At 52.1% G+C, this 25,633-nt stretch overlaps 9 protein-coding genes across 9 annotated transcripts; 4 read left to right on the plus strand and 5 right to left on the minus strand.

The window, feature by feature from the left end:
- Positions 1-67: 67 nt before the first annotated feature.
- Positions 68-1,898, minus strand: SETTUDRAFT_92425 (uncharacterized protein; the record flags this gene model as incomplete). The annotated part of the gene is made up of 4 exons (XM_008030391.1): positions 68-242; positions 314-1,318; positions 1,422-1,646; positions 1,702-1,898. The coding sequence occupies 4 exons, from the start codon at positions 1,896-1,898 to the stop codon at positions 68-70; spliced, it is 1,602 nt and encodes a 533-aa protein (XP_008028582.1).
- Positions 1,899-2,681: 783 nt separating this feature from the next.
- On the plus strand, positions 2,682-4,364 carry SETTUDRAFT_21588 (uncharacterized protein; the record flags this gene model as incomplete). Its single annotated transcript, XM_008029847.1, has 1 exon — positions 2,682-4,364. The coding sequence occupies one exon, from the start codon at positions 2,682-2,684 to the stop codon at positions 4,362-4,364; it is 1,683 nt and encodes a 560-aa protein (XP_008028038.1).
- Positions 4,365-5,047: 683 nt separating this feature from the next.
- Positions 5,048-9,597, plus strand: SETTUDRAFT_139132 (uncharacterized protein; the record flags this gene model as incomplete). Its single annotated transcript, XM_008030392.1, has 2 exons — positions 5,048-8,764; positions 8,804-9,597. The coding sequence occupies 2 exons, from the start codon at positions 5,048-5,050 to the stop codon at positions 9,503-9,505; spliced, it is 4,419 nt and encodes a 1,472-aa protein (XP_008028583.1). The 3' UTR covers positions 9,506-9,597.
- A 64-nt stretch (positions 9,598-9,661) lies between these two features.
- On the minus strand, positions 9,662-10,676 carry SETTUDRAFT_164453 (uncharacterized protein). The gene is made up of 4 exons (XM_008030393.1): positions 10,635-10,676; positions 10,534-10,564; positions 10,255-10,402; positions 9,662-10,183 (listed from the first exon to the last, which is right to left on the minus strand). Exons 1-4 carry the CDS (start codon positions 10,649-10,651, stop codon positions 9,921-9,923), a joined length of 459 nt encoding a protein of 152 aa, XP_008028584.1. The 5' UTR covers positions 10,652-10,676; the 3' UTR covers positions 9,662-9,920.
- A 302-nt stretch (positions 10,677-10,978) lies between these two features.
- SETTUDRAFT_164455 (glycoside hydrolase family 31 protein) lies at positions 10,979-14,301 on the plus strand. Its single transcript, XM_008030394.1, has 3 exons — positions 10,979-11,091; positions 11,195-11,978; positions 12,027-14,301. The coding sequence occupies exons 1-3, from the start codon at positions 11,010-11,012 to the stop codon at positions 14,149-14,151; spliced, it is 2,991 nt and encodes a 996-aa protein (XP_008028585.1). The 5' UTR covers positions 10,979-11,009; the 3' UTR covers positions 14,152-14,301.
- Positions 14,302-14,749: 448 nt separating this feature from the next.
- On the plus strand, positions 14,750-16,294 carry SETTUDRAFT_180277 (glycosyltransferase family 15 protein). The gene is made up of 2 exons (XM_008030395.1): positions 14,750-14,942; positions 14,999-16,294. Exons 1-2 carry the CDS (start codon positions 14,774-14,776, stop codon positions 16,036-16,038), a joined length of 1,209 nt encoding a protein of 402 aa, XP_008028586.1. The 5' UTR covers positions 14,750-14,773; the 3' UTR covers positions 16,039-16,294.
- A 2-nt stretch (positions 16,295-16,296) lies between these two features.
- On the minus strand, positions 16,297-18,950 carry SETTUDRAFT_155515 (uncharacterized protein; the record flags this gene model as incomplete). The annotated part of the gene is made up of 3 exons (XM_008030396.1): positions 16,297-16,318; positions 16,434-16,960; positions 17,031-18,950. The coding sequence occupies 3 exons, from the start codon at positions 18,948-18,950 to the stop codon at positions 16,297-16,299; spliced, it is 2,469 nt and encodes an 822-aa protein (XP_008028587.1).
- A 948-nt stretch (positions 18,951-19,898) lies between these two features.
- Positions 19,899-20,472, minus strand: SETTUDRAFT_164457 (uncharacterized protein). Its single transcript, XM_008030397.1, has one exon. It carries the CDS (start codon positions 20,408-20,410, stop codon positions 20,114-20,116), a length of 297 nt encoding a protein of 98 aa, XP_008028588.1. The 5' UTR covers positions 20,411-20,472; the 3' UTR covers positions 19,899-20,113.
- A 139-nt stretch (positions 20,473-20,611) lies between these two features.
- SETTUDRAFT_164458 (uncharacterized protein) lies at positions 20,612-22,658 on the minus strand. The gene is made up of 2 exons (XM_008030398.1): positions 22,177-22,658; positions 20,612-22,122 (listed from the first exon to the last, which is right to left on the minus strand). The coding sequence occupies exons 1-2, from the start codon at positions 22,381-22,383 to the stop codon at positions 20,674-20,676; spliced, it is 1,656 nt and encodes a 551-aa protein (XP_008028589.1). The 5' UTR covers positions 22,384-22,658; the 3' UTR covers positions 20,612-20,673.
- Between the last annotated feature and the right edge of the window lie 2,975 nt (positions 22,659-25,633).

The raw sequence follows: 25,633 nt of genomic DNA on the forward strand, positions 1-25,633 counted from the left end.
TCTAGAATCTAATGCGGCGGCAATGTGCATCATCGGACAACCGAATTCGATGCAACCAAGGCAACCGTTACAACACGTGCTTCTCGGCATTGACGATGCTGTAATACTTACTGCTGCTCCTGACACGCATGCCCTTTCCATACTTGATCATGAACAGGAATACCGCCGAGGCAGCCATGCCGACAAACGCGGCGGAGATGAAGCAGTTTTGGTAGCCGAGGTGTCTTAGCCATGGGGTTATACTGTTACACATCAGCAATGTGAGCTTCTATGGCGTGAGCGGAGGGGAGGGAGGGGAGGGGGGCTGAGGTACCCGTAACTGATGGCAAACGACATGGTATTGCGAATGAGAATCACCGTGACGATTGCATCACCACTGATGTCATGGTAGCTGTCAATCATGTAGTTGACGCTGATAGTCACGCCAACCGACGAAGTGAAAGCGACACAGGCCATTGCGAAGACGAGGCCAAACCAGTGTACGCCGTGTGCGGCACCCACACCCCATAGGATGAGGAACGCGGGTACCATGACTAGACAGAGGGCAAATGGCCACAAGCGATGCTCCGCTTCCATCACACCGTTGTTGCGGCGGGCGAGTTTGATCGTGAGCCAGTCGCTGAAACGCCCCGAAAAAAGGGCGCCTGCGACGACGCCGATGCAGCACGATACGTAGCTGAGGCCAACCATCGAGGGCTTGAAGTTGTAGCCGGGGCCACCGAGGATAATGGACGTCGTTGCGTTCAGCACGTTGAACCATATCAGGTATGACCCGTAGCTGAACCCTGAATAGAAGATGACGGGCCAGGCGAGGTAGGCTAGACTACGCTTTGCTCGCTCGAAGACACTAGGGCCTGGGCAGGTTTGCCAGAGGGAAAGCTTCTGGACAAAAGTCTTGGTTGAAGGTCTTCCCCCCTCCTCACTCGCGGCTGTCTGTGTAGTTGCCAGATTGGCCTTTTCTTCATCCGCCACAGCAGCTGTCGAAGCATCAGTCCTGACGGCAACGCCATCAATTCTGCGAACGTAGTTTGTTTCTTCCATACAGAAGAACAGAAAGACCAATGTAAAAGCCAGGAATATCGCTGGCCAGTAGAAAACCCACTGCCAGCCCTGGCCCTCGGCGATGAAGCCACTGATGATGGGGGCAAAGTAATTACTGCCCGCCAGCGACAACGCATAGAAGCCCATGTAGAAGCCCCGCTGATGCGTGAAGTATACATCCGTGACCGAGATCTCAGGCAACGCTTCCACAGGAGCGACAAAAAAGCCCGTAACGATGCATCGGGCAATCCACTCGCCGTTACTTTTAACATGCGCACTAGAGTGAACTCGTCAGTCAGCAAAAGAAAAGAAAAGAAAAAATTACAAAACCGGGAAAACATAGCCGGTTTTTTTTTCTTCGTTTTCTTTTCGTTACCTACCTCCAAATGCTTGTTCCAATGGCTCCAACAATAGATATCAGAAATGTCAGTCTCTTGCCGTATCGCAGGGCAAAGGGCTGCCAGAAAAGCAGACCCCAGCCCAGAAAGAGAAACATGTACCCAGTGCCTTCGTTCAGCGTGGAGACAGAGACGCCTGAGGCCTTTGAAAGGGGCACGAGTACGGAATACACTGTTGATACCGCGATGCCAGTCATCCATGTATAGCTTTACAGAGTGTTAGTCTTTGATATTGTATCTTGATAGACAGGCACACACGCACAGATTGACACAGATGGTAGACGCGAGTTTGCGGCGTGGAGACCAATTGAGCGGGTCATCAGGGTGGTTCGAGGGCGCTGGATTCAGGATAATATCTCCATCTTCCGCATGTCGGGCTTGCATGCTATGGTCTAGGTCCACCAGGTGGACCGTCCCTGGGACCGGTTCCATCTCGAAGCTATTGGATCCATCTGCCATAATTGGGGCGAGTTTGCGATTCTCGACTTTGGCAGGTCGAAGCAGAGGAGTTGGTTAGAATGGGATATGGAAACATGCGAACAGGTCTATAAGTTGGTGGTACAAGAGTGGGGGGCTATCTTTGGGCTTACTGGAGTAGGGCGCGTGTGTATGGTACGCTATCCAATGGCCCCTCGAGGTCACACTTCACATGGTAGCAGGCGTATCATGACATATACATTTGTTGCCATGGTTGTTTTCTATCTTGATTTTGCTCCAAATGATCTGCATGATAGCTACTCAACAGATTTGGAGATTGTTGGAGTGGCTAATGTGATGCCTCAGACCTCGCCGTCAAAAAGCAAATCCAAGCGAAAACGGTAAGGCTCAAGATAGCGGAACAGCCCCTTCAACGGCTTGTCATCGGGATAAGAACCGCCTTTTTGATAGAGTATCTGGCTGTGATTGGAGTAGGTGTAGGAAGTAGGCGGATCGACCAAATCGTTCATGCGGGGTCCTGCGGGGTCTATGCTGACTGACGTACCATACACGGCCACCGGATTCATTCCGCACATGTCTCCAACTCCTTTATCTGTGTATTGAGTGCGCCATCCACGGAATTTGACTGCTAAGATTGCGGTGATAAGACCAAAAGTGTAAAGAATGAGGAGACACAAAGTTCACACTTCCGTTTGGCCGTGAAAATAGCCAAGGAATGGTGGGTAGGGGTACCATGATTGCCGGGTGTATATAAGAAACAGTTACCTGCGTGCATCTGTTCTTCGTAGAGTTTCATATATCAAAATGTCGCACTATCCCTCCAGCTTCACGGTACTCCAACCCAAACCCGTGCCTCAGGGTACACCTGGCTATGAGAAGAGACGTGCCTCTATGCTCGAAGCCTTTGCGGCAAAGGTGCCTGCAGAACTGCGACTGCCATCGGAATTCTTTTCGAGTCCGCCCAAGGACGTGTCCAAAGTACCGGCAACGTGCGGTCTGTTAACTCCTGCCGAGATCGAAATTACAGAAAAGTACGATGCGGTAGGCCTTGCTGAGGCTATTGCTGCCCGCAAGTTGACAGCAGTCCAAGTGGCCACGGCCTTTTCCAAACGCGCCATAATCGCGCACCAAGTGACCTGCTGCTTGACTCAGTGGTTCATGGATGTCGCGATTGAAAGAGCCAAAGAGCTTGACGATTATCAGGAGAAGACTGGAAAGACTCTCGGTCTTCTTCACGGAGTGCCAGTCAGCATCAAGGAGCACATACCTCTCGCTGGAACCTACTCCTCGTATGGATCCGTTGCGAGCACGCAATTCGATGAAGACGACTGTGTTATCGTGTCATTGTTAAGAGAACAAGGTGCAGTGTTCTATTGCAAGACCAACCAACCGCAGGCTATCATGCATTTGGAGACGACATCTCATTACGGCCGCTCTCTATGTCCTTTCAACACTGATCTCAGTGCTGGCGGCTCGTCAGGTGGCGAAGCTGCACTGATGGCCATGAAGGGATCTGTCCTTGGTGTAGGTACGGATATTGGCGGTAGCATCAGAGGCCCTGCGGCGTTTTGTGGCATATATGGATACAAGACCACATCATATTTGCTTCCCATGAAAAACTTCATCGCAAGCGCCTTCGCCGCAGAACTAAACATTCTGTGCAGCACTGGTCCGTTTAGTCGAAGCCTGCGGGACTTGAATCTTTTCATGAACACCATCGTCGATCAAAAACCCTGGTTGCTAGACCAAAAGGTAATTCCATTGCCTTGGACAGGCGTGCACTCGCCAATCAAAAAGCCCCTGAGAATAGGCATCATCGAGAACGACGGTTTCATCGACCCTCAGCCACCAGTCAAGCGCGCCATAGCATGGGCTCGCTCACGTCTATCCGATCCGAAGCATTCCGGTGCCTTCCAAGTCAAAGAATTCAAGCCTTACAAGGCAGCAGAAGCATGGGTAAAGATCCGACGCATGTACTGGCCTGATGGCGGCAAGGGCTCTAAAGACACTATCATGTCTTCAGGCGAGCCGATCCTTTCGCTTAGTGACTTCACTTGGAAAGAGGCTGAGCCGCACGGCATGCTCAACGCCCAGCAAGTGAACGAGTTGCGCGCTGAGCGCGATAAGTTCCGCTATGAGTTCGCCGAGAGTTGGAACAAACAAGAAGTCGACATTGTTATTGGACCTGCGTTTGTTGGTCCGGCTTCGGCGCATGACACGGCGTTTTATTGGACGTATACGAGTCTGTATAACTTCGTGGATTATCCAGGCGTTGTAGTACCGACGCCGCTCAGGGCTGAAGCAAAGGAACAATATGCCCCGGATTACAAGCCACTGAGCAACGAGTGCAGACACGTCAAGGAACTGTGGGAGAGCTCAAACTTCGAGGGTGCGCCAGTCACTCTTCAGGTGAATGCAAGGAGGTACCATGACAATGAGCTGTTCGGCGCACTGGCTGTGTTGAAGGACGTGCTTGAGCTCCCGTAGTTGGATGGATGAGCCTTGCTTATCGCTGTTGCATGCGCGCACTGCTTAATGCGAGGCTTGCTTAACGTGTCAGAAATCTTGCGAGGTTCGATCCTTTATTCGTAGTTTCGATGCTGATTGCACAGATTGCACTTTTTAGCGTGGGTCGACTGTTCTGGGTTCTGTCATTGTATTGCCATTATTTGAGTCCTAAGTAATGATGCTAGTAGCTATTGTTTGATGTTGTAAGAAGCCTACCAGTTTCTGAACTGACTGTCATTTAAACATCATCGTACATCAACTTGACTGAGTGTCGTGGAGGTTCAACTGTATCGTACGGAAAGAGATAACGTGACGTTGAATGTGACTACGAAGGCTGTCGGTTTCCTGGTGGATTGGGGGTCGACTAGAAGATGTCTTCTTCACGTAGCAGAAGCAGGGTTTGTGTAGAAATTTCCGCGTGAGGAAGCTTCACGGCGTCATGCGGCAGAAGAGCAGGCGCTACCGAGGTGGCCGAAAGTGGAAAGTGCTGGATGGGGCGCGTCGGTCCACGCGACGGAAGGAGCCGCCGTTGCTCACACGTCAATCCACCATCCATCCACATTGCCCGGCGCATGATTCCCTCTCGGGCCTGCTCGCTGCTCCAACCGCTTTTCTACACCATGTCGCAGCCATAACAGCAACCTGCGCCTTTCACGCGCGCCATGGAACACACGCCCATTGCCCAGCTCAGCCCCGAGCTGCCCACGGTCGAATCCAAGCATTTCCGGGCCAGGGTCACGTTGATATGGCCCTACTCGTCGTCGGCTCGCCAGCTGGCTCTCCTTCTCGCCGAACCAGATGTCCGATTGCGGCGAAAGAACGGACAGGTCAGGGCTCGCTTCTCGGGAGCCAGCGCAAAAGCCATTGCGACAACAGGCGTGGGAATCGGCGATGAAGTCGTATTGAGCCTGCGGGGCGCGCAATTCGTCACCGAAGGCGCTGTCAGCACGCCCGGCAAGAGCATCGACTGGGAGCTGGTATACGCTCAGACGGCAGTCATTCGCGTCTTCCGCAACGGCCAAGAAACAGCAAATGTCGAGGTTATCGATGCAGCGCCCACGCCTGCGCCCCAGTCGCCCGCCCGCCGCGAATCTGGATTCGTTCCAAGCCCGGCGTCGCAATACTCTTCTCCTGCGTTTTTGAAGCGCGTGCGCCTGTCCGATGGGCCATTCTTTCAAGCGCCGTACGATCCCCTCACCGACGAGTCTGAAGAAGGCCATGACAGAAAGCGAAGGAGGAAATCGTATCGTGATTGGAAGACATGGACATACAGCGCAAGGACGCCCTCGCCCGAGAAGGAGGATACAACTGTCGAAAACGAACTCGAATGGCTCGAAGCATCGCCTAGCCGCGCAGCCCAGCTTCCTCAAACGCCCACCTCGCCTTCAAAACCCGACATGCCATCAACTTCAGTAGACTCGCAGCATGACCGAAGCATTGAGCGAACAGAACCCGAAGCGCCAACAGACAACGCTGCTCCGTCCCTAAGTGAACACGATACTGGGAAGAACTCGGTGGGCGACGCTGGCTACGACGAGCTCTATGCGGGTCCTGATGAGTATCTTCAGTCGGATGCCCTATATGCTTTTGGAGGTGATACAGAAGTAGACACTGAAGTAAACACCGAGGAGGAATATCCTGCACAAGGAGAGACAGAGGGTGTCAGTACGACTACGACCGAGGCCGGCACTGATGACGTTCAGCACATGGATCGCGAAGCCATGGATGTTGATGTAGCCATCGCACCAGACGTGAGAACAGAAAACGAGAAGGACACTGATCGGATACAAACCGTTGAAGTGCAACAAGTTGCAGAGTCCATGCCAACCACTGGAGCTGGTGACCAAGTTGCTGCAGCATCCCTAACATTACAGCTCGATGCTCCAAAACCTGCTATGCCACCTCCCACTTTGTCCATCTCACCAAACAATCCCCTGAACTTGGCCAGCGGAGGCCTCTTGACCCCAATCGGCAGAGAACCGGCAAGCCCAACCCTCCAGCCTCTTGACTCAGCCAACCTCCCGTTCCCATCACCGTTTCCCGGCGAGCGTGAAAACAATGCTACCTCTTATTTCGACCACCTAGTCACTAGTGGACAGTCTGCAGAAGTAGAAGAACAGGATGATGAAGAGGAGAAGCCGCCAAGTGAAGCAAGCTACATTGGCGAAACGTCGTTCTTCAGCTCGATAGGCTCATCAAAGGCATCTACATTGCACCCGAATCATGAGTCCGTCTTTACACCGGTACGATTCACTTTCGGTATAGATGGTGCTGGATTTTCGCGCCCTATGGAGCTTTCTTCGCCACCACCTGAAGCTCAGCCAGACAGGGAAATCGATACAGCTCCAGAAATGTCAGCATCGACTACAATTGATGAGTCTTCATTCAACATCCAGGACGCAGGAGTCTCTCCAATGCCACAGCACACAGTGGATATTGAATCACCCAACGAAGAAGTGCGAGAAACAGCTACGGATGATACACTTGTCACTGTGGAAGATGTTCAAGGACAGGACGTATCAATGCTTTCATCAGACTCGGAGGATGAAGGAGAAGAAGAAGTTGCATCCAGCACCGAAGACCAGGACCAGATGGCCACTGGGCATATTTTACCATCATCTACGGACAACCCGTCTGAAGATGACGCGGATGACGACTCAGCTCTACATCACGAGGACAGCAAAACTGCTGATGAATCAAAGGACCACCAGCAAGATTCGCTTAGTGAGCGCAATTCTCCCATCGAGGATAACCGCCCGAGGAGCCCACAGGATCAGGTTCGAGATCGAAACCAATCCCCATCTATGGACCTTGACAGCCACAGCGAGTTTGTAAACCTAGATTCTGCGACTGGGACTTCCCATACTGCTGAAGCACCCGATGAGCGAATTGAAGCTCACACGCAATCTCAGGAGCCGGAGCTTAGTGCAGACGAGACCCAGATCGAACATTCTTTTTCTGTGGATCATTCATACGAATCCATGATAGAAGCCACCGACGAGTACCTGCAGGATGCTTTCCCGATGGGTCATGCATCACATGAATTCGAAGTTGAGCAATATAGTGAATCAGAGCAAGATTCAGCCATCAAAGAAGAACCGACAGAAGACGGTCTAGAGTCACAACTAGATCAATCTCATGCTCTAACGAGTGAAGTTTCCAACATCTCTACACGCGAGCTCTCCATGACCGTGTCTGAGCAAGATCACGCTACGACTGAAATGCAGACCGTAGATATCTCGGCTACTGTGTCTCCTAGGAACACACGATCCAGGGCAAAAGCCCAAACACCATCGATAAATGATGAGGTACCTCTTTCCAATCGTGCCACACGGTCGACACGGTCACGAGGTTCTGTGAGTTCCATCGCTCGCTCAGTCATCTCTCCTCCGAGGACACGCACTCGTTCAGCAAGATCCCCATCACAAGACACTATACAGAACTCACCAAGTAGCGTTCGCAGCTACTCGAGTTTGTTATCACCTAGGAAGACCATGGCTGTTGCTGTTGCTGCTGCTCGCAAGAGTCCCCAAAAGTCTTTACGGAGGAGTCTAAACCACGAATTCGCTTCCAACTCCACTAAGGCAAAAGGTTCTGGCCCATCCTCTACCAAATCCCAGTCACAAGAACCGGGTGCCTCCCAGGACAACTATCCCGATGAAGTCTTTGTCAAAAAGTGGGAAGAGGATGTTAGCACTGGGTACTCTGTGTCACCTGCACCCACACTAGAGGAAGCGGCCGGGAAACGAACAGCGGATTTCAGCAGCCCTGTTAAGGGTGGTACTCCTAGAAAGGAAGAGGAAATGGACACCGAGCCTCCATCTGGTACGGATACAGAGCCGAAGACGAAATCGAGGACTAGAGCTGGACGAAAGAAGCCCGCCCCAAAGGCATTAGAGCCCAAAAGCAGCCAATTCGCCGCATCTGAAATTGGTAGCCCCAGCAGAAGATTGCGTTCAGCAGGACCCATCGAACCAGCTGCTCAAAGCCCTGGCAATGTGCGGAGAACAAGGAGGAATGTTTACACTCTTTCCGAGCCCCAGGACAGCGAAGTGACTGTTGAAACCAGCTCAAGGCTTGATAAGAAGCCTGAGGAGAACTCCCCTCACAGTGAAGGCCAAGACAGACAAGATGATCCGCAGCAAACAGCTGCAATTGGCGCTAATGAGACCCATTCTCATGTTGCGCTCAACCCACAAGCAGTCGTTCAAAAGCATAAGCCCATGACTCCAGAACCAACGCAGCAAGCCAACATGGATTCTCAGCCTGGCTTGGTTGCTGCGACTGCTGAGCATAAATCATTATTAACTCCTCAACAAACACAGAAAACATCTGCGGACCTCCGCTCTTCTCAGACCAATGCCAACATGGATGCCGCGGTTCTCTCGCCTCCCACCAAAAAGTCAGCCCTCACCAAGACTACGCCTCGAAGCAACCGAAAAGCCACAGACATAGCTTCAGCCTCAGCCTCCCCAGCACTCAAAGAGGAGCACCCCTCACAAACCGAGAGCACCCCAGAACAGCCTTCAATCGGCCTCTCCACACCACTCGCCTACTACACCCCGCTGAAAGACCTCCTCTACTTCCTCAACCGCTCCTCCCAGTTCCACTCAGCCGCCAACCCGGACATCCTCGCCCTCGTCACCGCGCCCACGACTCCCGCCGAAAAAGCCAAGAAGGGGCCCAAGCACTGGAATACCACCCTGCATGTCACCGACGCGAGTTCCTGGCCCGCCACAACGACCGTCCAGTGCTTTCGCGCGTACCAAGATGCTCTGCCCGAAGCTGCAGTCGGCGACGTCATTCTGCTGCGTGCGTTTGCTGTTAAATCGCTAAACAGACATCCTACGCTTGTTAGTGCAGATGAGAGCGCGTGGTGTGTGTGGCGTTGGGGGAAACCCGTGTGGGGCGCGAAGAGAGGTGTGTTTGGTGAGTTGAAGGCGAGGGAAGAAGTTAAAGGGCCAGAGGTTGAGCGTGGCGAGGGTGAGTGGCGCGAGGTCGAGAGACTGAGGAAGTGGTTTTTGGGCAAGGTGGAGCAGGAGTTGCAGGAGAAGGAGGAGAGTCAGGTTAAGACTAGGAGTAAGGATAAGGCCAAGGGCGCTGCGACTGGGGGAGATTGAACGTCCAAGTGAGATGCGAGTGTAATGTTGAGCGTATGGGTTTCGGGTATTGAAAATGGGAGATTTATTGCACCTGGATAGTTGGCAATGGAGCGCACATAGAATACCTTGTCTGCAAGGTGGCAGTTAGAGAACAACATGTATCACCTAATTAACATCACATTTGAATACGGAGGTGTTGAGATCATTCATGTGTCTCATTGATTTCTACTTTATCCTTTTGTTCATCCGGTCATATCTCGTAGCCCACACCCATGCCATGAAAGCCCAGAGCAGCCTTTCGCCAAGAAGTCGCAACTACTAGGCTGGCCAACACCCTATGTCATTGAAGTCACACGGTGCTAGCCTGCTCTTCGCCGGACCCCTCGCGGCTACTCAGCTGCTCTATGCTGCCACAATGTAGTTGTCAAGGCATTTACTTCTCGTAGACCCAGTCGTGCTGAGCGCTCTTCCAGCTCTGGACCTCGCCCTCCTTGAACCAGAGGGAGATCTCCTTCTTGCCGTTCTCAACAGAGTCGGAACCGTGGCAGACGTTGCGGCCAACGTCAATGGCGTAGTCACCACGGATGGTGCCGGGGGCGGAGGCAAGGGGGTTGGTGGCACCAAGGATGGTGCGGCCGGTCTTGACGGCGTCACGGCCCTCCCAGACCATGGCGCAGATGGGGCCGGAGCTCATGTCTGAACAGAGTTAATAGGTTATTTCACGATGATAGCGAAGCAACTGTTTTGGTTGAGCTATGTATACATACAGGAGATTAGACCGGGGAAGAAGGGCTTGTCCTTCAGGTCCTCGTAGTGCTTCTCGAGGTGGTCCTTGGAGGGAGAGACGAGCTTGATGGCCGCAAGCTTGAAGCCGCGGTTCTCAAAGCGGGTGATGATGGGACCGATGAGGCCGCGCTGGCGAGCAAGTCAGTATGGTGCTTTGCTTTTTGCTAGAGATTTCGCCGGCCGCCATCTGCGTTGCAGCAATTGAATTGCAAAGGGCAGCTGCACGGGATGGTTGTGAACAGAATCTAGCTATCACGTACCTGAACGCCATCAGGCTTGATAGCGATGAAGCTATGGGTGCTGTCAGTCGTGCTGTTCACCGCCCCTGAGGTAGGCCCTTGTGGTCTGAAGGTAAACGTACGTTTGCTCGGTAGTCATTTTGGTGGTGGATTGAATTGGGATGTTCTGGTGACGGGGTTAGCGTTGGAGACTCAATGGCTCAGGGGCGGGTGGATCAGACATACCTGGATTGAGGTGGAGGATAGGAAAGAGGAGCAGGAAGAGGCCGAGCTGGAGCTGGATTTTTTGAGAGGTGGGGGTAGGGGGTGTTGCTGCGGCCTTCGCTGTCTAGTGGGGTAGTGTTGCATAAAATTATGCCAGATTTGTGCAAGGCCCTTGGACCCTGAGCTTGGCGGCGTCTCAAAGTCCACATGGCATCTCGAGTGTTGAGGATTGGTTTGAGTTGATGGCATCCCAGGCGGGCTTCTGAACTTCTGCTCACCAGCTGCCTGTCATGATGACTTCACGGGACCGGCCTCCCCGGTGGACCGCCGTTTTCTTACTATTAGCATTGCTGTGTTGCTTGTTGGGGCCAGCTGGTATGTAGCTACCCTCAGCTGTCCCGCCGTGGCTGACAGCTCGACTATTCGTCTTGTTGCCGCGCAGTTACAAGGCATTCGAGCATGTGCTAACAAGTGGCAGTATCCGTCAAGCACGAAAACTTCAAAACATGTGATCAGTCTGGCTTCTGCAAACGCAATCGCCAGTTCGCCGATGACGTCGCCGCATCGAGCTCTTGGAGCTCACCGTACATGCTCGATCCCGCCTCGATAACCTTCAACAACGGCCAATTAGAGGGCGTTGTACTCAAGACCCTCAAGGAAGGCGAGGAGAAAGTTCGCCTACCACTGACTGTGACTTTTCTCGAAACCGGCGTCGCACGCGTTACCCTTGACGAGGAGAAGAGGGCCAAGGGCGACATCCAGCTCCGCCACGACAGCAAGGCCAGGAAGGAGCGGTACAACGAAGCTGCTCAGTGGGCTCTTGTCGGTGGGCTGAAGCTCTCTTCAGGTGCTGCTCTTAGCCCCGAGGTTGAAGACGGATACACCAAGGTCGTCTATGGCAAAGATGGCAAGCATCAAGCTATCATTCGGCACGCTCCATTCGGCATCGAGTTCCAGAGAGATGGAGAGACTCAGGTCAAGTTCAACGAGCGTGGTTACATGAACGTTGAGCACTGGCGGCCAAAGGTTGAGAAGCCCGTGGAAGAGAAAAAGGAAGGGGAAGAGGAAGCCAAGCAAGAGGAGAAGAAGGCCGAGGAACCCGTTGAAGATGAGAGTACATGGTGGGACGAGTCTTTTGGTGGAAATACCGACACCAAGCCAAGAGGTCCTGAAGCTGTGGCGCTCGACATCTCTTTCCCCGGTTACGCTCATGTCTTTGGTATCCCAGAGCATGCTACAAGACTGTCTCTCAAGACTACACGGTATGGACCATGATCGAATGTATGCTGACCGTAGCTGACGTACTGCAGGGGCGGTGACAACGCCTATACTGAGCCCTACCGCTTGTACAATGCCGATGTCTTCGAGTACGAGATGGACAGCCCGATGACCCTCTATGGTGCCATTCCTTTCATGCAAGCTCACCGCAAGGGCTCGACCGTCGGTGTCTTCTGGCTCAACGCTGCCGAGACCTGGATTGATGTGACCAAGAAAAAGACTACGGCAAACCCTCTGGCCATGGGAGTTGAGGGCCACACTGATACACAAACCCACTGGATGTCTGAAAGCGGTCTGTTGGACGTTTTCGTCTTCCTCGGCCCCACTCCTCAGGATCTCACTCGCCAGTATGGTGAGCTCACCGGTTACACTGCTATGCCGCAGTCTTTTGCCATTGCCTACCACCAGTGCCGATGGAACTACGTCACCGACGAAGACGTCAAGGACGTTGACCGCAGATTTGACAAGTTCAACATCCCGTACGATGTCATCTGGCTCGATATTGAATACACGCAGGAGAAGAAGTACTTCACTTTCGATCCTCTGACCTTCCCCGATCCCGAGGGAATGCAGAAACAGCTTGACCAGCGAGAGAGGAAACTTGTTGCTATCATTGACCCACACATCAAGAACACTGAAGACTACCCGGTCATTGATGAGCTCAAGAAGAAAGACCTCGCTGTTAAGAACAAAGACGGCGACCAATACGACGGATGGTGCTGGCCTGGATCTTCAATGTGGGTGGACTGTTTCAACCCGGCCGCTGTCGACTGGTGGAAGGGGCTGTTCAAGTACGACAAGTTCAAGGGAAGCGCTCCCAATACCTTCATTTGGAACGACATGAACGAGCCATCTGTGTTCAACGGTCCTGAGACCACCATGCCCAAGGACAACCTACACCATGGCAACTGGGAGCACCGCGATGTGCACAACATCAACGGCATGACCTTCCACAACGCGACATACCAGGCTATCACTGAGCGCAAGAAGGGTGAACTCCGCCGACCATTTGTTCTCACTCGTGCCTTCTACTCTGGCAGCCAGCGCAGTGCAGCCATGTGGACGGGCGACAACCAAGCAGAATGGTCTCATCTCGAGGCTTCCCTTCCCATGGTTCTCAACCAGGGTATTTCCGGTTTTCCCTTTGCAGGTGCCGATGTTGGAGGCTTTTTTGGAAACCCCAGCAAGGAATTGTTGACCCGCTGGTACCAGGCCGGCATTTACTACCCATTCTTCCGTGGCCACGCTCACATTGACACCCGTCGTCGTGAGCCCTACATTCCCGGATCGCCTTACACTGAGATTATCACTCAGGCCCTTCGCCTGAGGTACCAGCTGCTTCCTGCCTGGTACACTGCTTTCCACGAGGCCCACACCACCGGTGCTCCCATCATCCGTCCAAACTTCTGGGTTCATCCCGATGATGAGGCTGGCTTTGAAACTGACGACCAGCTCTACATTGGTTCCACTGGACTTCTTGCTAAGCCCGTTACTAAGGAGGGTGCTGACAGCGTCTCCATCTATATCGCCGACGACCAGCCCTACTACGACTACTTTGACTACACTACTTACAGCGGCAAAGGACATCACACTGTCCCTGCACCTCTTGAGAAGATTCCTCTTCTCATGCAAGGCGGCAACATTGTTCCTCGTCGAGACCGTCCTCGCCGTTCCTCTGGCTTGATGAAGTACGACCCATTCACACTCGTTGTCAACCTTGGCAAAGACGGCAATGCTATAGGTACACTATATGTCGACGATGGAGAGACCTTTGACTACGAGATGGGTGCTTTCATCCACCGCCGCTTCTCGTTTGATGGCCCTCGTCAGATTCTCACCTCGTCGAACCTTGACACCAGCCAACGCACCGTCAAGTGTGAGAAGTACCTCAAGACTATGGAGAACGTGCGTGTCGAGAAGATTGTTATTGTTGGCGCACCAAAGGAGTGGAAGGACAAGCACGAAGTGATTGTTATGCAGGAGGGAGAAAAGGAGACTCGCAGAAAGAAGTCTATCCCTCTGGAGTTCCATGCTGCCGACGGAAAGAAGGCTGCATACGCCGTTGTTCGCGATCCCCGTGTGTTCATCACGCGAGGATGGAAGGTCGACTTCGGTGACCAGGGTGCAGGACACGAACACCATGGACATGCGCACTAAACTGCAGGTGTAGATTTAAGTTCCGATTAAGAGAGATATCATGAAGTATGTGGACGAGATGGACAGCGAGTAGAGAGACATGGTGATACGTAGCATACAAGATCTAAAAGCAAGAATAGGGACTAGAAAGTGTAATTTAGTAGAAAGCGCCTCGATTGCCCCAGTGCTAGCATACGGTGATTTCAATAGGCCCGAGAACCCGGTGAGAACCACAGGTTGGACATGTTATCTCGGTATGATTGCATCGGCGAGACGCGGCAGTTGCCCAGCGTGAACAGTGCACGAGCATGTGGGGGTGGGGCATCAGCCTCCAAGGTGTGCTCAGCCCAGCGGTCTTGTATTAACACCTTTGAAAACTGGTTCTATTGCCATATTCTATAGTCGTTACTTGTCACTACGGTCTGATTGCAGGTCTTGGCCAAAGGTAAATGAGAAGTAAAACGTAGCGGCAGCATTCGGCTGCATGTGCATCAGGCTGCGTATGCCGCCTTTCCTATCGCAGACTAGCGTCACCGCGCACCGCGTCACTACGGTGAAACCACGTTCAACCATGTTCCGACATTTCGAGGCGGGACCAGGACTCTTGTCCTAAATCCCCCCGTCACCGAAATCGCTTCTCAACATGGCGCTTCCAAAGGGCATGCGGTACTTGGCCGGCGCCACTATCTGCGTCTTTTTATACCTGTTCATGCAGATCATGAAGACACCAGGTTCCGAGCCGCCAATCGAGATTCCGAACAAGCTTCCAGACAGCAAACTCAATAACTGGGACCACGACCCTCAATTGGACCGTAAGAAAGACGCCGCTTACGTGATTACCAGAGCGAATGCTGAATACCGTGGATAGCATCTGGCGAACCTCCCGAGCCCCTGCGACGAGTCGAAGGCGACAACTATGCCTACAACAACCCCGCGAGCGCGCGCATCAACGCTACAATACTCAGTCTCGTACGCAATGAAGAACTCAAGGATATGCTACAGAGTATGCACGATCTCGAGCGCACCTGGAATCACAAATTCAACTATCCGTGGACCTTTTTCAACGATGTGCCCTTCACCGAAGAGTTCAAAAAGGCTACACGCGAAGCCACAAACGCCGAAGTACGATACGAGCTAGTTCCCGCCGAACACTGGGACATTCCGTCGTGGATAAATATGGATCTGTACCGCGAGTCTGTCTCATTGCTCACAGCGCAAAACGTGCAGTACATGGGCAAGCAGTCGTACCACCAAATGTGTCGATGGAACAGCGGCATGTTCAGTGAGCACCCCGCGTTAAAGGACATACAATACTACTGGAGAGTCGAGCCGAACGTGCATTTTTTCTGCAAGATCGATTACGATGTCTTCGCATGGATGCAGGACCACAACAAGACCTACGGGTTCAACATTAACATCTACGATAGTCCCGAAAGCGTTGCAACTCTCTGGCCGGAAACAAAGAAGTTCATCGCAGACCACCCCGAATATATCCATCCGAACAATGCGCGAGAGTGGCTGGAAGACGGCGAGCGCCGTCCTGAGAACAACAAGAAAGCCCACGGTTACTCTACCTGCCATTTCTGGTCCAACTTCGAAATCGGCGACTTGAATTTCTGGCGCAGCAAAAAGTACCGCGACTACTTCAATCACCTTGATCGTGCCGGCGGCTTCTTCTACGAGCGCTGGGGCGACGCACCGGTTCATAGCGTTGCGCTCGGCCTCTTCGAGGACAAGAGCAAGATCCACTGGTTCCGTGACATTGGATACCAACACATACCATTTTTCAACTGCCCCAACAATCCAAAGTGCTCTGGCTGCGACAAGGGCCGCTTCACAGACGGCGAGCAGTGGTTGAATCGCGAGGACTGTCGCCCCCTGTGGTTCAAATACGTGGGTATGGACTGAGAACGTTTCATACTGCGTCAAAATGTCGTTTATCCACTCTCTACAATAACGTACTCAGTGGACCTTTTCTCGCTGGACTCTCGTGTATAAATAGACGGCTTACAGATCATAATATGTACACACGCCACGACGAGCCTTCGTCGTATATTTGGAACGAGTGGAGTTAAACAAGCGCCCTCTGGTTATAGGGCTCTTCTTGTTCTTGTTTTTTTTGCTCGAGTGTCTTTTTTTTCGGTGCCTTCAGCGTCCGCTTTTGCATCACTCGATAGCGTATATACCACTAGATACATAATATATTCATCTGAGAAAGAAGACCAGCAGGAATAGGCAACCGGCAAATTGTTTCTTCTAACGTCATCTATACACGCGTCTTCCTCCCCCCATCCCATTCCAACCTGTCCGCCAACTGCTCCCACATGGGCTCGGCACCTGCTCTCCCCACGCTCTTGAGTCCCGCCGTGATGAACGGGAGCAACCGTTTAAACTCGGCATCAACGTATTCCTGCTGCTTGGCTTCAGTCCGCGCAAGTAGCACACCCAGATCCAGCATTTCCAGCACAGCTGCGTAAATAGGCTTTACATCTTTCGACAGCAGAGCCCTTTGCTGCAATTTCGCCATGTACTCGACGTGGATACGTGCCATCTCGTCGATATCATCGGCTTTCTGCATCGAAGACACCATGCTGCGTGTGGTAAGGTGGATGGCAGACTCGGTGATGTATGAGCGCAGGGTATCTGTGAACCAGTTTATGCTGTGCAGCAGCCTGTAGAAGAGAGGGGGCAGCTTGCGTTTTCGGGGTGCGCGGATCCGCGTGCGCTGGAGCAGGTATTTTACGCGGTAGATTTGCATGAGTAGGGTGCAGAGGGCTTGGTAGGTGGGTAGCGAGGAGCGTTGGATGATGTTTTGGAGGGACCAGGGGACCTTTGGGAGAGCGTTAGCGTTAGCATCGGCTAAGAGATTTTTATTTGTGTGAGTGGATGGATTTACTTACTGCGTAGTCGATAGAAATGATGGCGAGGTCCTGAAGTGTTTTCCCTTGGGCCTTTGCTTTGCTGGAGCGAACGACTATCTTCTCTGCTTCTGGGGCCGTCAGAACCGTGCTGAAGATGCCCCGTGTGATCTCAGTGAGCACGTATCGATCGTTCCAGCCCCGTCGGCCGGCATCCATGCGCTCGAAGATTGCTGTCGCAAAGTCTTCGAAGACGGCTCCGTTTCGACCTAGGTATAGTGCCTGGAACACGCCTAGCACCTCCATCAGGCCGTCTGTCTCGAAGATGTGTTCACGCAGTACAGCGGATGCAACCGAGTATTTGCTTCGGATCCATGTCTCAAAGGCCATGCGGAAGAGCTCTGGGAAAGGCGAGAGCGGCGCGGTGTCCGAGATACCGCACACCGTCTCATGATCCAAACTCGGCTCGCGAACCGAAGAGTGTAGCACCGTGTCGTAGATGCCTAACTCCTTAAGAAAGACGACGCTTTTCCCCGTGTTGAAGATTTTGTTTACCGCTGGTTGCAGAAACGAGGGAAACTGAAGCTTGTTCTGGGCATCGCGGCGCAGCTCGTAGTGGTCGTGCCATAGCGACGCAGCCTCGTTCTTTGCATCGTTTTCCACGACGAAAAACGCCTCCTGGTCTGGGCCCAGTTCGCCCCTCTCCATCCACCGCCGTATCGGCTTGAGATAGGTCTGCAGGCACTCAAAGAAGGTGTCTGACATGTACTTGAAGATTTCGTCTTCCAGTGTCATCTGCGCCAGAGTAGTTCCTTCGAACAGCGCCTCCAAGTGGCGAAATGGATTGATGTGCGCCAGAGGCTTGTCGTCTAGGGTTGACTGGTCGCGACTAAGCTGGTTCACGATTGGTGCTAGGCGAAGGATGGGCGCAGATAGTTTGCGAATATCTGTATGCAGCTGGAGCAAACTAACAGGAATCGGCTTGTCAGGAATCAAGTACTGCTGCTGCATTTCTGCCAGGGAAAAGTCGAATTGTAGTAGTCGTTTTCTTACGCCGGCCTCAAACGTCTGCATGAGAGGCGAAGATGGTGTTTTCCTGGCTTGTTGCCGCATCGTCCACCGTCGCATCTCTTGCACTTTTGAGCCGAGTTCCGCAAACTGAGATAGCAAATGCTCCAGAGTGGTAGATCGAGTATGATCGAGGACGTAAGTGCTATTGTAGCGGAAGCCATGCTTTTGCTTGTCGGTTTCATACAGGCTCGTCTTCAACCCATTGACCATGAACAAGGTCTCCTTGACCGCCTGTAATTCTGTAATACTTACCCTATCCCTATCTTTGTCCGAGGAGCGGGTCCAGAACTGTATTTCTTCTAGTTTCGTCGCAAGGTCCTTGTCGGTAGATACGACGCAGGACTCCGGATCATAGGTATCATCTTCATTGTAGCTTGTCGGCGGCGAGCTTGGGCGTCTTTTGGGCTTCTTTGCCACCTTCTCATCTTCAGAAGAGTCACCACCATAGTCGATATCCTTCCAGATCTCTTCGTCGCTATATGGGTCTTCTTGTAGTATCTCCGCCCATGTTAATGGGGGAGGAGGGGTTGGTGGTCTGAGCAATTCCAGTGCCTCTATCTGCGTATTTTCAAGAGGCCGATCGGCTAGCTGAAGCAACAAGGACAATATTTCGGGCTTGTATTTGTTTGTGTAGCCCTCGAGCTTTTGTAGCCGTACTTGCAAAGCATCAGCGAGATCATCGCGATTTTTTATGCGAAACTTCTCGTCAAGCCCCGCAAATCGAGCTGTAACGTCAAACTGATTTGTTCGTGCATATTGATGACCTCGAAGGTTACGTGAGGCGAGATCTTTGGCGTGTCTGTACGCCTGCTTGTCCTTTGCCGGGTCAGAAATCAATATAGACCGTATCAGCTCGTCTGTAAGACTAGAGACCCTCGCGTGTTGCGCCATGGTGTCGCGTCGTCCACATCACTCGATCATATGGTCAGTTGAGGGCCGGGGATGTGTGTTTGTAGACATACGCGTTCAGTGACTTGCAGCTGGGCCGTCCTCCAGATCCACTTGGGCCAGCATACCATGCCCAAAACACACTAGCGTGTGCTGTATCTTACATAAGCCGATTCTTGGGCAGGAGGTGCAACCCAAACGCGACTGAACAACACTCAACACAACATTAACGTCCGGCATTCTGTAAAGGAGTTTGACAATAAGGTTGGGTCTTTAGGGCACGTAATAAAGCCTCTAGAAAACGCAGATTGGCCACTGTAAAAGAGCTCCTCAGTTCGACGGCATACATTCTTCGTGGAGCTACTACGCGTAACGACCAGGGCGACTCGGGAGAAAGGGCAAAGGCCCTGTGACACAAAACCAAAGAACCCAAAGGGAAAACAGCACGCAGAGTTCTGAGGGAGCCAGCAGTTTTGCAGACGCCAAACAAATTCGACTGAAAGATGCGTCACCCCGCAGCACCTACCATCTTGGCCGTTCTTCTCGGATTCCTTTTCTTCATGGTAATGTGGAGCCACGCGCGTGGCGACGGCCACCATGAAGGGAATCCTCATCCAGACGACATACCACAGAAAAAGGAGAAAGAGGAGGTTAGTCACAGCGATGACGAGAGCAGTAGCGCAAATGTTGATGAGGGGGTCTGAGTGCTTCCAGCTTCTGTGACTGTATCCGGGACTTCCCATGTTCGACTTGTACTGGGACCGAGTAATGTCCGTCCCTGTTAGCATTGGACACATGCGACACGTGCTGACCGACCCGTGGGACCGACCGGATGGCTGCTTCGATTTCTTGGCTCCAGCTGGACCATCGCAACGTCCTATTTTTTTCCGTTTCACTTCGCACCCAATTTTGTTTTTAGGGGAATAGATTGCAGAGCGGGAAAGAAAGAGCAGCCGTGTACCAGCAAAAGTGGAAGCAAATATTAGAACGCTGGGCGCAGCAATTATTATCAGTAGGGCGATGAGGCCCCGTCCTGCATGGAAGCTTGTCAAGACCGCGGAGAACACCCCCGGGCTTGTCACACCGTACCAAGGCCGCTTCTAAAAACTACCCTCCGCGGAAAAAAAAATCATGCAGGTGGTGTGATAAGCGCGGAACCCATGACCTTAGATGTGGATCAGGAAAGATCCATGTCTTATACGTCCAGATGCATAGTATGGCTTGTAAGGGCAGGACCTGGTCACTGGAACGTCTGATACCAAGGGCTGACTTTCTGTTTGCCCGAAGAAAAGATACTTTGTGGCATGTCGCTCGCCTAGCCTGGAGGGGATGTTGGAAGCGAGGGGAACTTGGTCTGACTGACAGAGAATGCAAGTTAGCTGTTTCCTTCTCGTCGGTTCTTCAATCGCTGGTTGCTCAGACGGGGCGTGGGTTGTATTCGGAGAGGTCTCAATACCAGACATATAGGCAGCACGACGGGATGATGCCCACGTGCAAGTAATGTTCGCTGACCTTGACAGCAATGTTGAAGAACTGGAGAAGTCCTGGTTATTCGTCTTTCTATATATCGGGCATCTCACACCATCATGTCGCGATCATCACGCCATTTGCATAGCTCTGTATATTGTAAATCTATGATAAAATTACTTTTACATATCCATTTGCAGATTATTCATGTTTAATATATTGGCGAAGTAGATAAATTATTTTCCGTTCGACACATGTTTTATTTCTGCTGCTCGAAGCCCTGCCTTCCAACCTCGTCACTTTCGAGACTGAGATCTTCGATGAAAAGAGAGAAAAAGAAGCCAACAGCAGCCATGCTGGCGAGTACCACGAATACAGCCATAAAGGAAAGTCTGTATGCCTCAACCACCGCGCCGTAGAGTGGGATCTTGTGATCGATTGAACGTAGAGAAGGTATGAAGCCGACAGCCTCGCGGACGTCATGGATTTTGGCGAGTTGAGCGGGAAGCGCGCCAAGCAGGGAGATGCGATGCTTGAAAACGCTGTGGAAGACTGTCGAGGAGATAGACATGCCAGTCAGGCCTCCAAACATGCGGAAGGACACCATGATGCCAACAGCAAGTCCAGCATCGTCGATATGCTGGCTTGCATTCATGGGGAATGTGGTGGTGGTGAACAATATGCCGATGCCTATCCCAGCAAGCACTTGAGGACCATATCTGAATGCAGCTACGGCATGCGGTTTCCACAGCGCCATAATGCCAATACCGATGGCCATGCATGGCCATGCAACAATCGTAATTAGCTTATACTTGCGAGTGACCTCGACACTGACAGCGCCAACTACGCTGAATACGACGATGGTAATGCATATTGGCAGTACCGAAACCGCTGACCTGGATGCTGTCTCTCGAAATGTAGCCTGGAAGGATAGTAGCAGATAGAGGAGGCCGCTGTTGAACACGGCGCCATGTATGAAAGAGCCAATGAGAGTAGCGTTGGCCGTCCGGCTCTTAAAAATGCGGTATGGGAAGACAGGCTGAACGGGTCGCGCCTCGTAGAAGCCGAATGCTACCAAGAACAGAATTCCTAATATGAAGGGCACAAGCGTATGGTATGAGGCCCACGGATACAGGGCGCCGGCCCAAGAGAGCGGAATGGAAAACAAGGTGCTGCCGATCACAAAAAGCGCCATACCAAACCAGTCGAGGCGCCCGAGTTTGTCAGTAAGCGAAGTGTTGATGCTTTTGAGACGCAAGAAAAAGATGAAGAGCACCAGGCCGGTTACACCAAATGGGAGGTTGATCCAGCCGATCCATCTCCAGCTGACATACTGTGCAAGTGCCGCTCCCACGATGGGACCACAGATGGCGCCGCCAGCCATGGGAAGGGAGAATAACCCCAGGTATAAGGGCCGCTCTTTGAGGGTGGTAATATCTGCCAGGATGACCTCGCCCAGAACGTCAAGACCCCCGCCGCCCAGACCTTGTAAAACGCGGCCAAGTATGAGTACGGCCATGCTGTGGGCCTGCGCGAAGACGATGGAACCGACGAGAAACAAGACGAAGGAGATGTAGAGTGGGATTTTGCGGCCTATGACATCGGAAACACTGGTGATGATTGGCATAACGGCGACAACGGCCAGAGTGAAACAGAGACTGGCCCAGAAAGCTTCGAGAGTAGTGCCGCCAAGATCACGGGTTATCAACTGTTGTGTGTGTTAGTCGATAGATTCAGGGCAAAGGGGTATCGTAGAGTGTACCGGTATCGCGACTGAAAGCGCAGTTGTATCCAGCGAGACGAGCAGGACGCAGATGTTCAGTGCCAAGAAGGTTAGGTAGAAGGACAGTGGCTTCTTAGCCTTCCCGTTGCCTTTGTCGCCCATGGTACCTTGTTCTGGGCCGAGAAGCTCGTCCTGTGACATGGCCTCGAGTTCCAGTGACTCTTGTCTCGTGGATTCGGGCACCATCGTGGGGGCACTGCGAATATAAATGAAAGTAAACTGTGGCGCAGGGCGAAGTCAAGCATGCAGAATGACGCTTATGGGAAAGGAAAGAATCTTAAAGCTGCGTGGCACCAGCCGCGCGTGGCGAACTAAAGGAGCACCCTGCACGATAGCAGAGTCAAAAGTACCGCACGGAGGCCATTTGTTTCCGGTTATAGACAAAGCGCAAGCGCGTATAGCCCTAGAGTCGTTCTCCGACGTGGCGCCGGGATGGCTGAAGAGACGCCGTACGAGGGGCCGCGTGGCTCAACCCAACACATCACCGGGGTGTGTGACATTAGCCCCAGACAGTGGCGCGATTCAATGAATATGCGCCACAGGCCAGACTGGAAATGTACATGCGAGGTGAGCGTGTGCTTGACATTGGCTGGCCGTGGTACTGAGCGTATATCGGCGGATCCTGCTGCAGCACAGTATTGTTAGAGTTCACCTCATATGGTGCGCTGACATGTCACAGCCCATGAAGACGGTGAGCCATGTATGCATAAGCTCACAATGTCGGCCGGTCATTTATGCCGGTGTTGAGCTAAAGATACCGGTCTTTGAGCTGGTGGATGCAGCCACAGCGGCTATCGGAAAGTCTCCAGAGAAGGCTTGACGGACTTTGGCTAGGCTGCGATTAACGCACACTTTTACGTTCCCATATTGGATGATCTGCCTGGCGATAGGGTGCTGACGATAGTTGGCCGCACCGGCGTTGATTGCGGCTCAGGAGGTGAGAGAGAGCGTTGAGCTTATTCTGAGATGAGACGAGCAAGGGGACGGATGAGATCAGCGCGTGGGTGTTAGTGCAGGGTCAGTAAGCTGGGCAGATCAGTAAGCTGGGCACCCGACCAAACTTCGCGCGACGTTCTGCGCAATTAAGCCACAACAACGTATTAAAATAATATAAAATTAAGATATATAGTTTACTATTTAGCTCTGTATAAAGTCTAAGTATGTTCTTTAACGTGACACTTCGTGCACGTTAGCGGCGCGCGCCAACGTCGCTTACTAGCCTAGTTCTGGCTACCCCCTATAAGTAACCTTTCTGCCTCTGCTATAAGCTGCTAAGCCTGCTGCACCTAGAGTACCCTACTAGAAGCAATATATTAACGCTATTGATCTTGCTTTTGCTGCTAACGCTAGTTCTCTTCACGTAGCTTCTTATTCTCCTCTACAAGTATTGTTGCTAATTGCATTGTAAGCTAAGCGCTCTTAGTAAGCTGGCGTATCGCAACGCTTGTTAGACTCTCTGGCTGCCGGCGCAGTCGCTCTTGGAGATACTGCACCTGCTGCTGAAGCTCTGCTACTGTATGTGGTGTCTCTGTCTGCATTGCTGCCTGCGCTATAGTGTTATTATCTGTGGTTGTCTGTGGTGGAGACGGTATTCTAGCTACTATGAGCGATGATAGAACGCGATCTAGACAAGGAGGGACAAGCCCTGTCGCCCAAAAGCCTGCCTGGATATTCTGCTGCGTAAAAATCTTTAGCCGGATCCGTGTATAGGCTGCAAGGAAGTCTATCTTGTTAACGTGGTAGACCCCATGCTGGGCGAGCTCCTCAACCTCGCGTCCGTACGCGCGCTTAAGAGGAGAGTAGCAGCTCACATCTAGAGGCTAGAGGAGGTGCGACGTGTGAGGCGGCATACAGAGAGTGATAATCTTATTCTTAGTGCAGTACTGGTCGAACTCTGGCGTTGCGTGGCTACCATGACCATCTAGAATAAGCAGCCGATAGACTCCAGCTGTACGAGCCGTTGTATGCTGGTTGAAGTGCTTTACCCACTCTACGCCAAGCTGATCAGTCGTCCAGCCGTTGTCTGAGGTGCCGATAGTCCAGTCTGGTGGGAGATTGTGATACCAGCTGCTCTGGTGAACCTTGCCAGACAGTATCACGAACGGTGGCAGAGACCAGCCAGACGCGTTAACGCACTCGATCACTGTAACCCACTCCTAATTGCCTGGCTGTACGACGACTACCTGACTAACTCTATTAGAGCTAGTTACGACTTTTGACGTGCTAGCGATGCCTATTGCGAACCTAGTCTTGTCAAAGTTATAGATATCCTGGTCTAGCACGCTGTACGTCTGGCGCGTCTCCTCTACTAACTTAAACCACGCTACGATTGTAGCAGGATCTTCGTACTAGGCGCGCTGGCTGTTAAGCCTTCTACTCTACTTCGTCTAAAGCTCTGGCTGGCTCTGGATAAAGCGCGACACCCATTTCTTGCCTACAGGTTGTGGAGGTAGATCTTGGCCACGCGCGGCGAGTAACGCGTCTGCCATCCGTTGTACGTCGATAATATGGGGTGGAAAACCACGATAGTCAAGGTCTAGGATCCACTGCACAAGGGACTGCTCTTCAATAGACGATAGCTTACGGTTAACAGACTGTAGCTCTAGTCGTGGCTAAGTACTATAAACGCGAGTATGTAGTGTTAATTGTGGCACATTATATGCTTTTGCAAGAGCACGGATAGATTGTTTTAGATTATTACGATAAGACGCGATAGCAAGGCTTATTCTGCCTTTACGAGAAGTATGTATAGAACGTTGTTGTCGCGGCATGGTGGTGGTTGTGTAGAGCGTCGCGTCAAGTTTGGTGGGGTGCCTAGCTTACTGATCTGCCCAGCTTACTGACCCTGCACGTTATGTAATTCAATCAAGCTATAACGTATGTGGCAAGCGAGCGCCGCAGGCAAGCGAGCGCCGCACCCCACCAAACCTGCGCACCTCTATAAGCCTGTATTATTATTATTATTCTAGTTTAACGTCCTTTTTCAGCCCGAAGGGCTATATAAGACGTGTAGGGTTTTTAGGCCTACAAGTATCTAAGTAGGTTGTTTCTAGCTACGATATTTAGGAGGTCTATAAGCCTGTAGTTCCACCATAATATAGTTGTTTTACTACATATTAACATAATAGATTAAGCAGTACCTAGAGTATCTTTCTTGCACGTACGCGAGTTATGGCCAGTCTCTCTGCACCTACTACAGCGCGCCAAAGCCTGGCGGCTAACACCTGATCGCTCTCCTCTCTGACGCTCTTCATGAGCAATCTGCTGATCAGCCTCGCGCTAAGCGAGTAGATCCTCTCCAGCTCCCTTTGTAAGTACTCCTCGCTTCTATATCCGCTTTTTCTTACGCTGCCTACGCTTTGTTGCTGCCTCATTAGCCCTCTCAAGGCTGGCGAGCCGATCGCGCATTAGCTCAGCCGAGAGCATCATTATCTCT

This window comes from Exserohilum turcica (genome assembly GCF_000359705.1).
Source record: "Exserohilum turcica Et28A unplaced genomic scaffold SETTUscaffold_4, whole genome shotgun sequence".
In the NCBI taxonomy this organism is placed as follows: domain Eukaryota; kingdom Fungi; phylum Ascomycota; class Dothideomycetes; order Pleosporales; family Pleosporaceae; genus Exserohilum; species Exserohilum turcicum.

What these genes read in the sequence shown, in the direction of transcription:
- SETTUDRAFT_164455 (XM_008030394.1), top strand. Translation starts at nt 11,010, where the DNA reads ATGACTTCACGGGACCGGCCTCCCCGGTGGACCGCCGTTTTCTTACTA. An exon ending in TTGCTTGTTGGGGCCAGCTG is followed by an intron (nt 11,092 to 11,194) that starts GTATGTAGCTAC and finishes AACAAGTGGCAG; the next exon opens with TATCCGTCAAGCACGAAAAC. An exon ending in CTGTCTCTCAAGACTACACG is followed by an intron (nt 11,979 to 12,026) that starts GTATGGACCATG and finishes GACGTACTGCAG; the next exon opens with GGGCGGTGACAACGCCTATA.
- SETTUDRAFT_164458 (XM_008030398.1), bottom strand. Translation starts at nt 22,383, where the DNA reads ATGGTGCCCGAATCCACGAGACAAGAGTCACTGGAACTCGAGGCCATG. An exon ending in CGCTTTCAGTCGCGATACCG is followed by an intron (nt 22,123 to 22,176) that starts GTACACTCTACG and finishes CACACACAACAG; the next exon opens with TTGATAACCCGTGATCTTGG.
- SETTUDRAFT_164453 (XM_008030393.1), bottom strand. An exon ending in TCAAGCCTGATGGCGTTCAG is followed by an intron (nt 10,403 to 10,533) that starts GTACGTGATAGC and finishes CTTGCTCGCCAG; the next exon opens with CGCGGCCTCATCGGTCCCAT. An exon ending in CTTCCCCGGTCTAATCTCCT is followed by an intron (nt 10,184 to 10,254) that starts GTATGTATACAT and finishes AACTCTGTTCAG; the next exon opens with ACATGAGCTCCGGCCCCATC.
- SETTUDRAFT_180277 (XM_008030395.1), top strand. Translation starts at nt 14,774, where the DNA reads ATGGCGCTTCCAAAGGGCATGCGGTACTTGGCCGGCGCCACTATCTGC. An exon ending in CCACGACCCTCAATTGGACC is followed by an intron (nt 14,943 to 14,998) that starts GTAAGAAAGACG and finishes TACCGTGGATAG; the next exon opens with CATCTGGCGAACCTCCCGAG.
- SETTUDRAFT_164457 (XM_008030397.1), bottom strand. Translation starts at nt 20,410, where the DNA reads ATGTCTGGTATTGAGACCTCTCCGAATACAACCCACGCCCCGTCTGAG.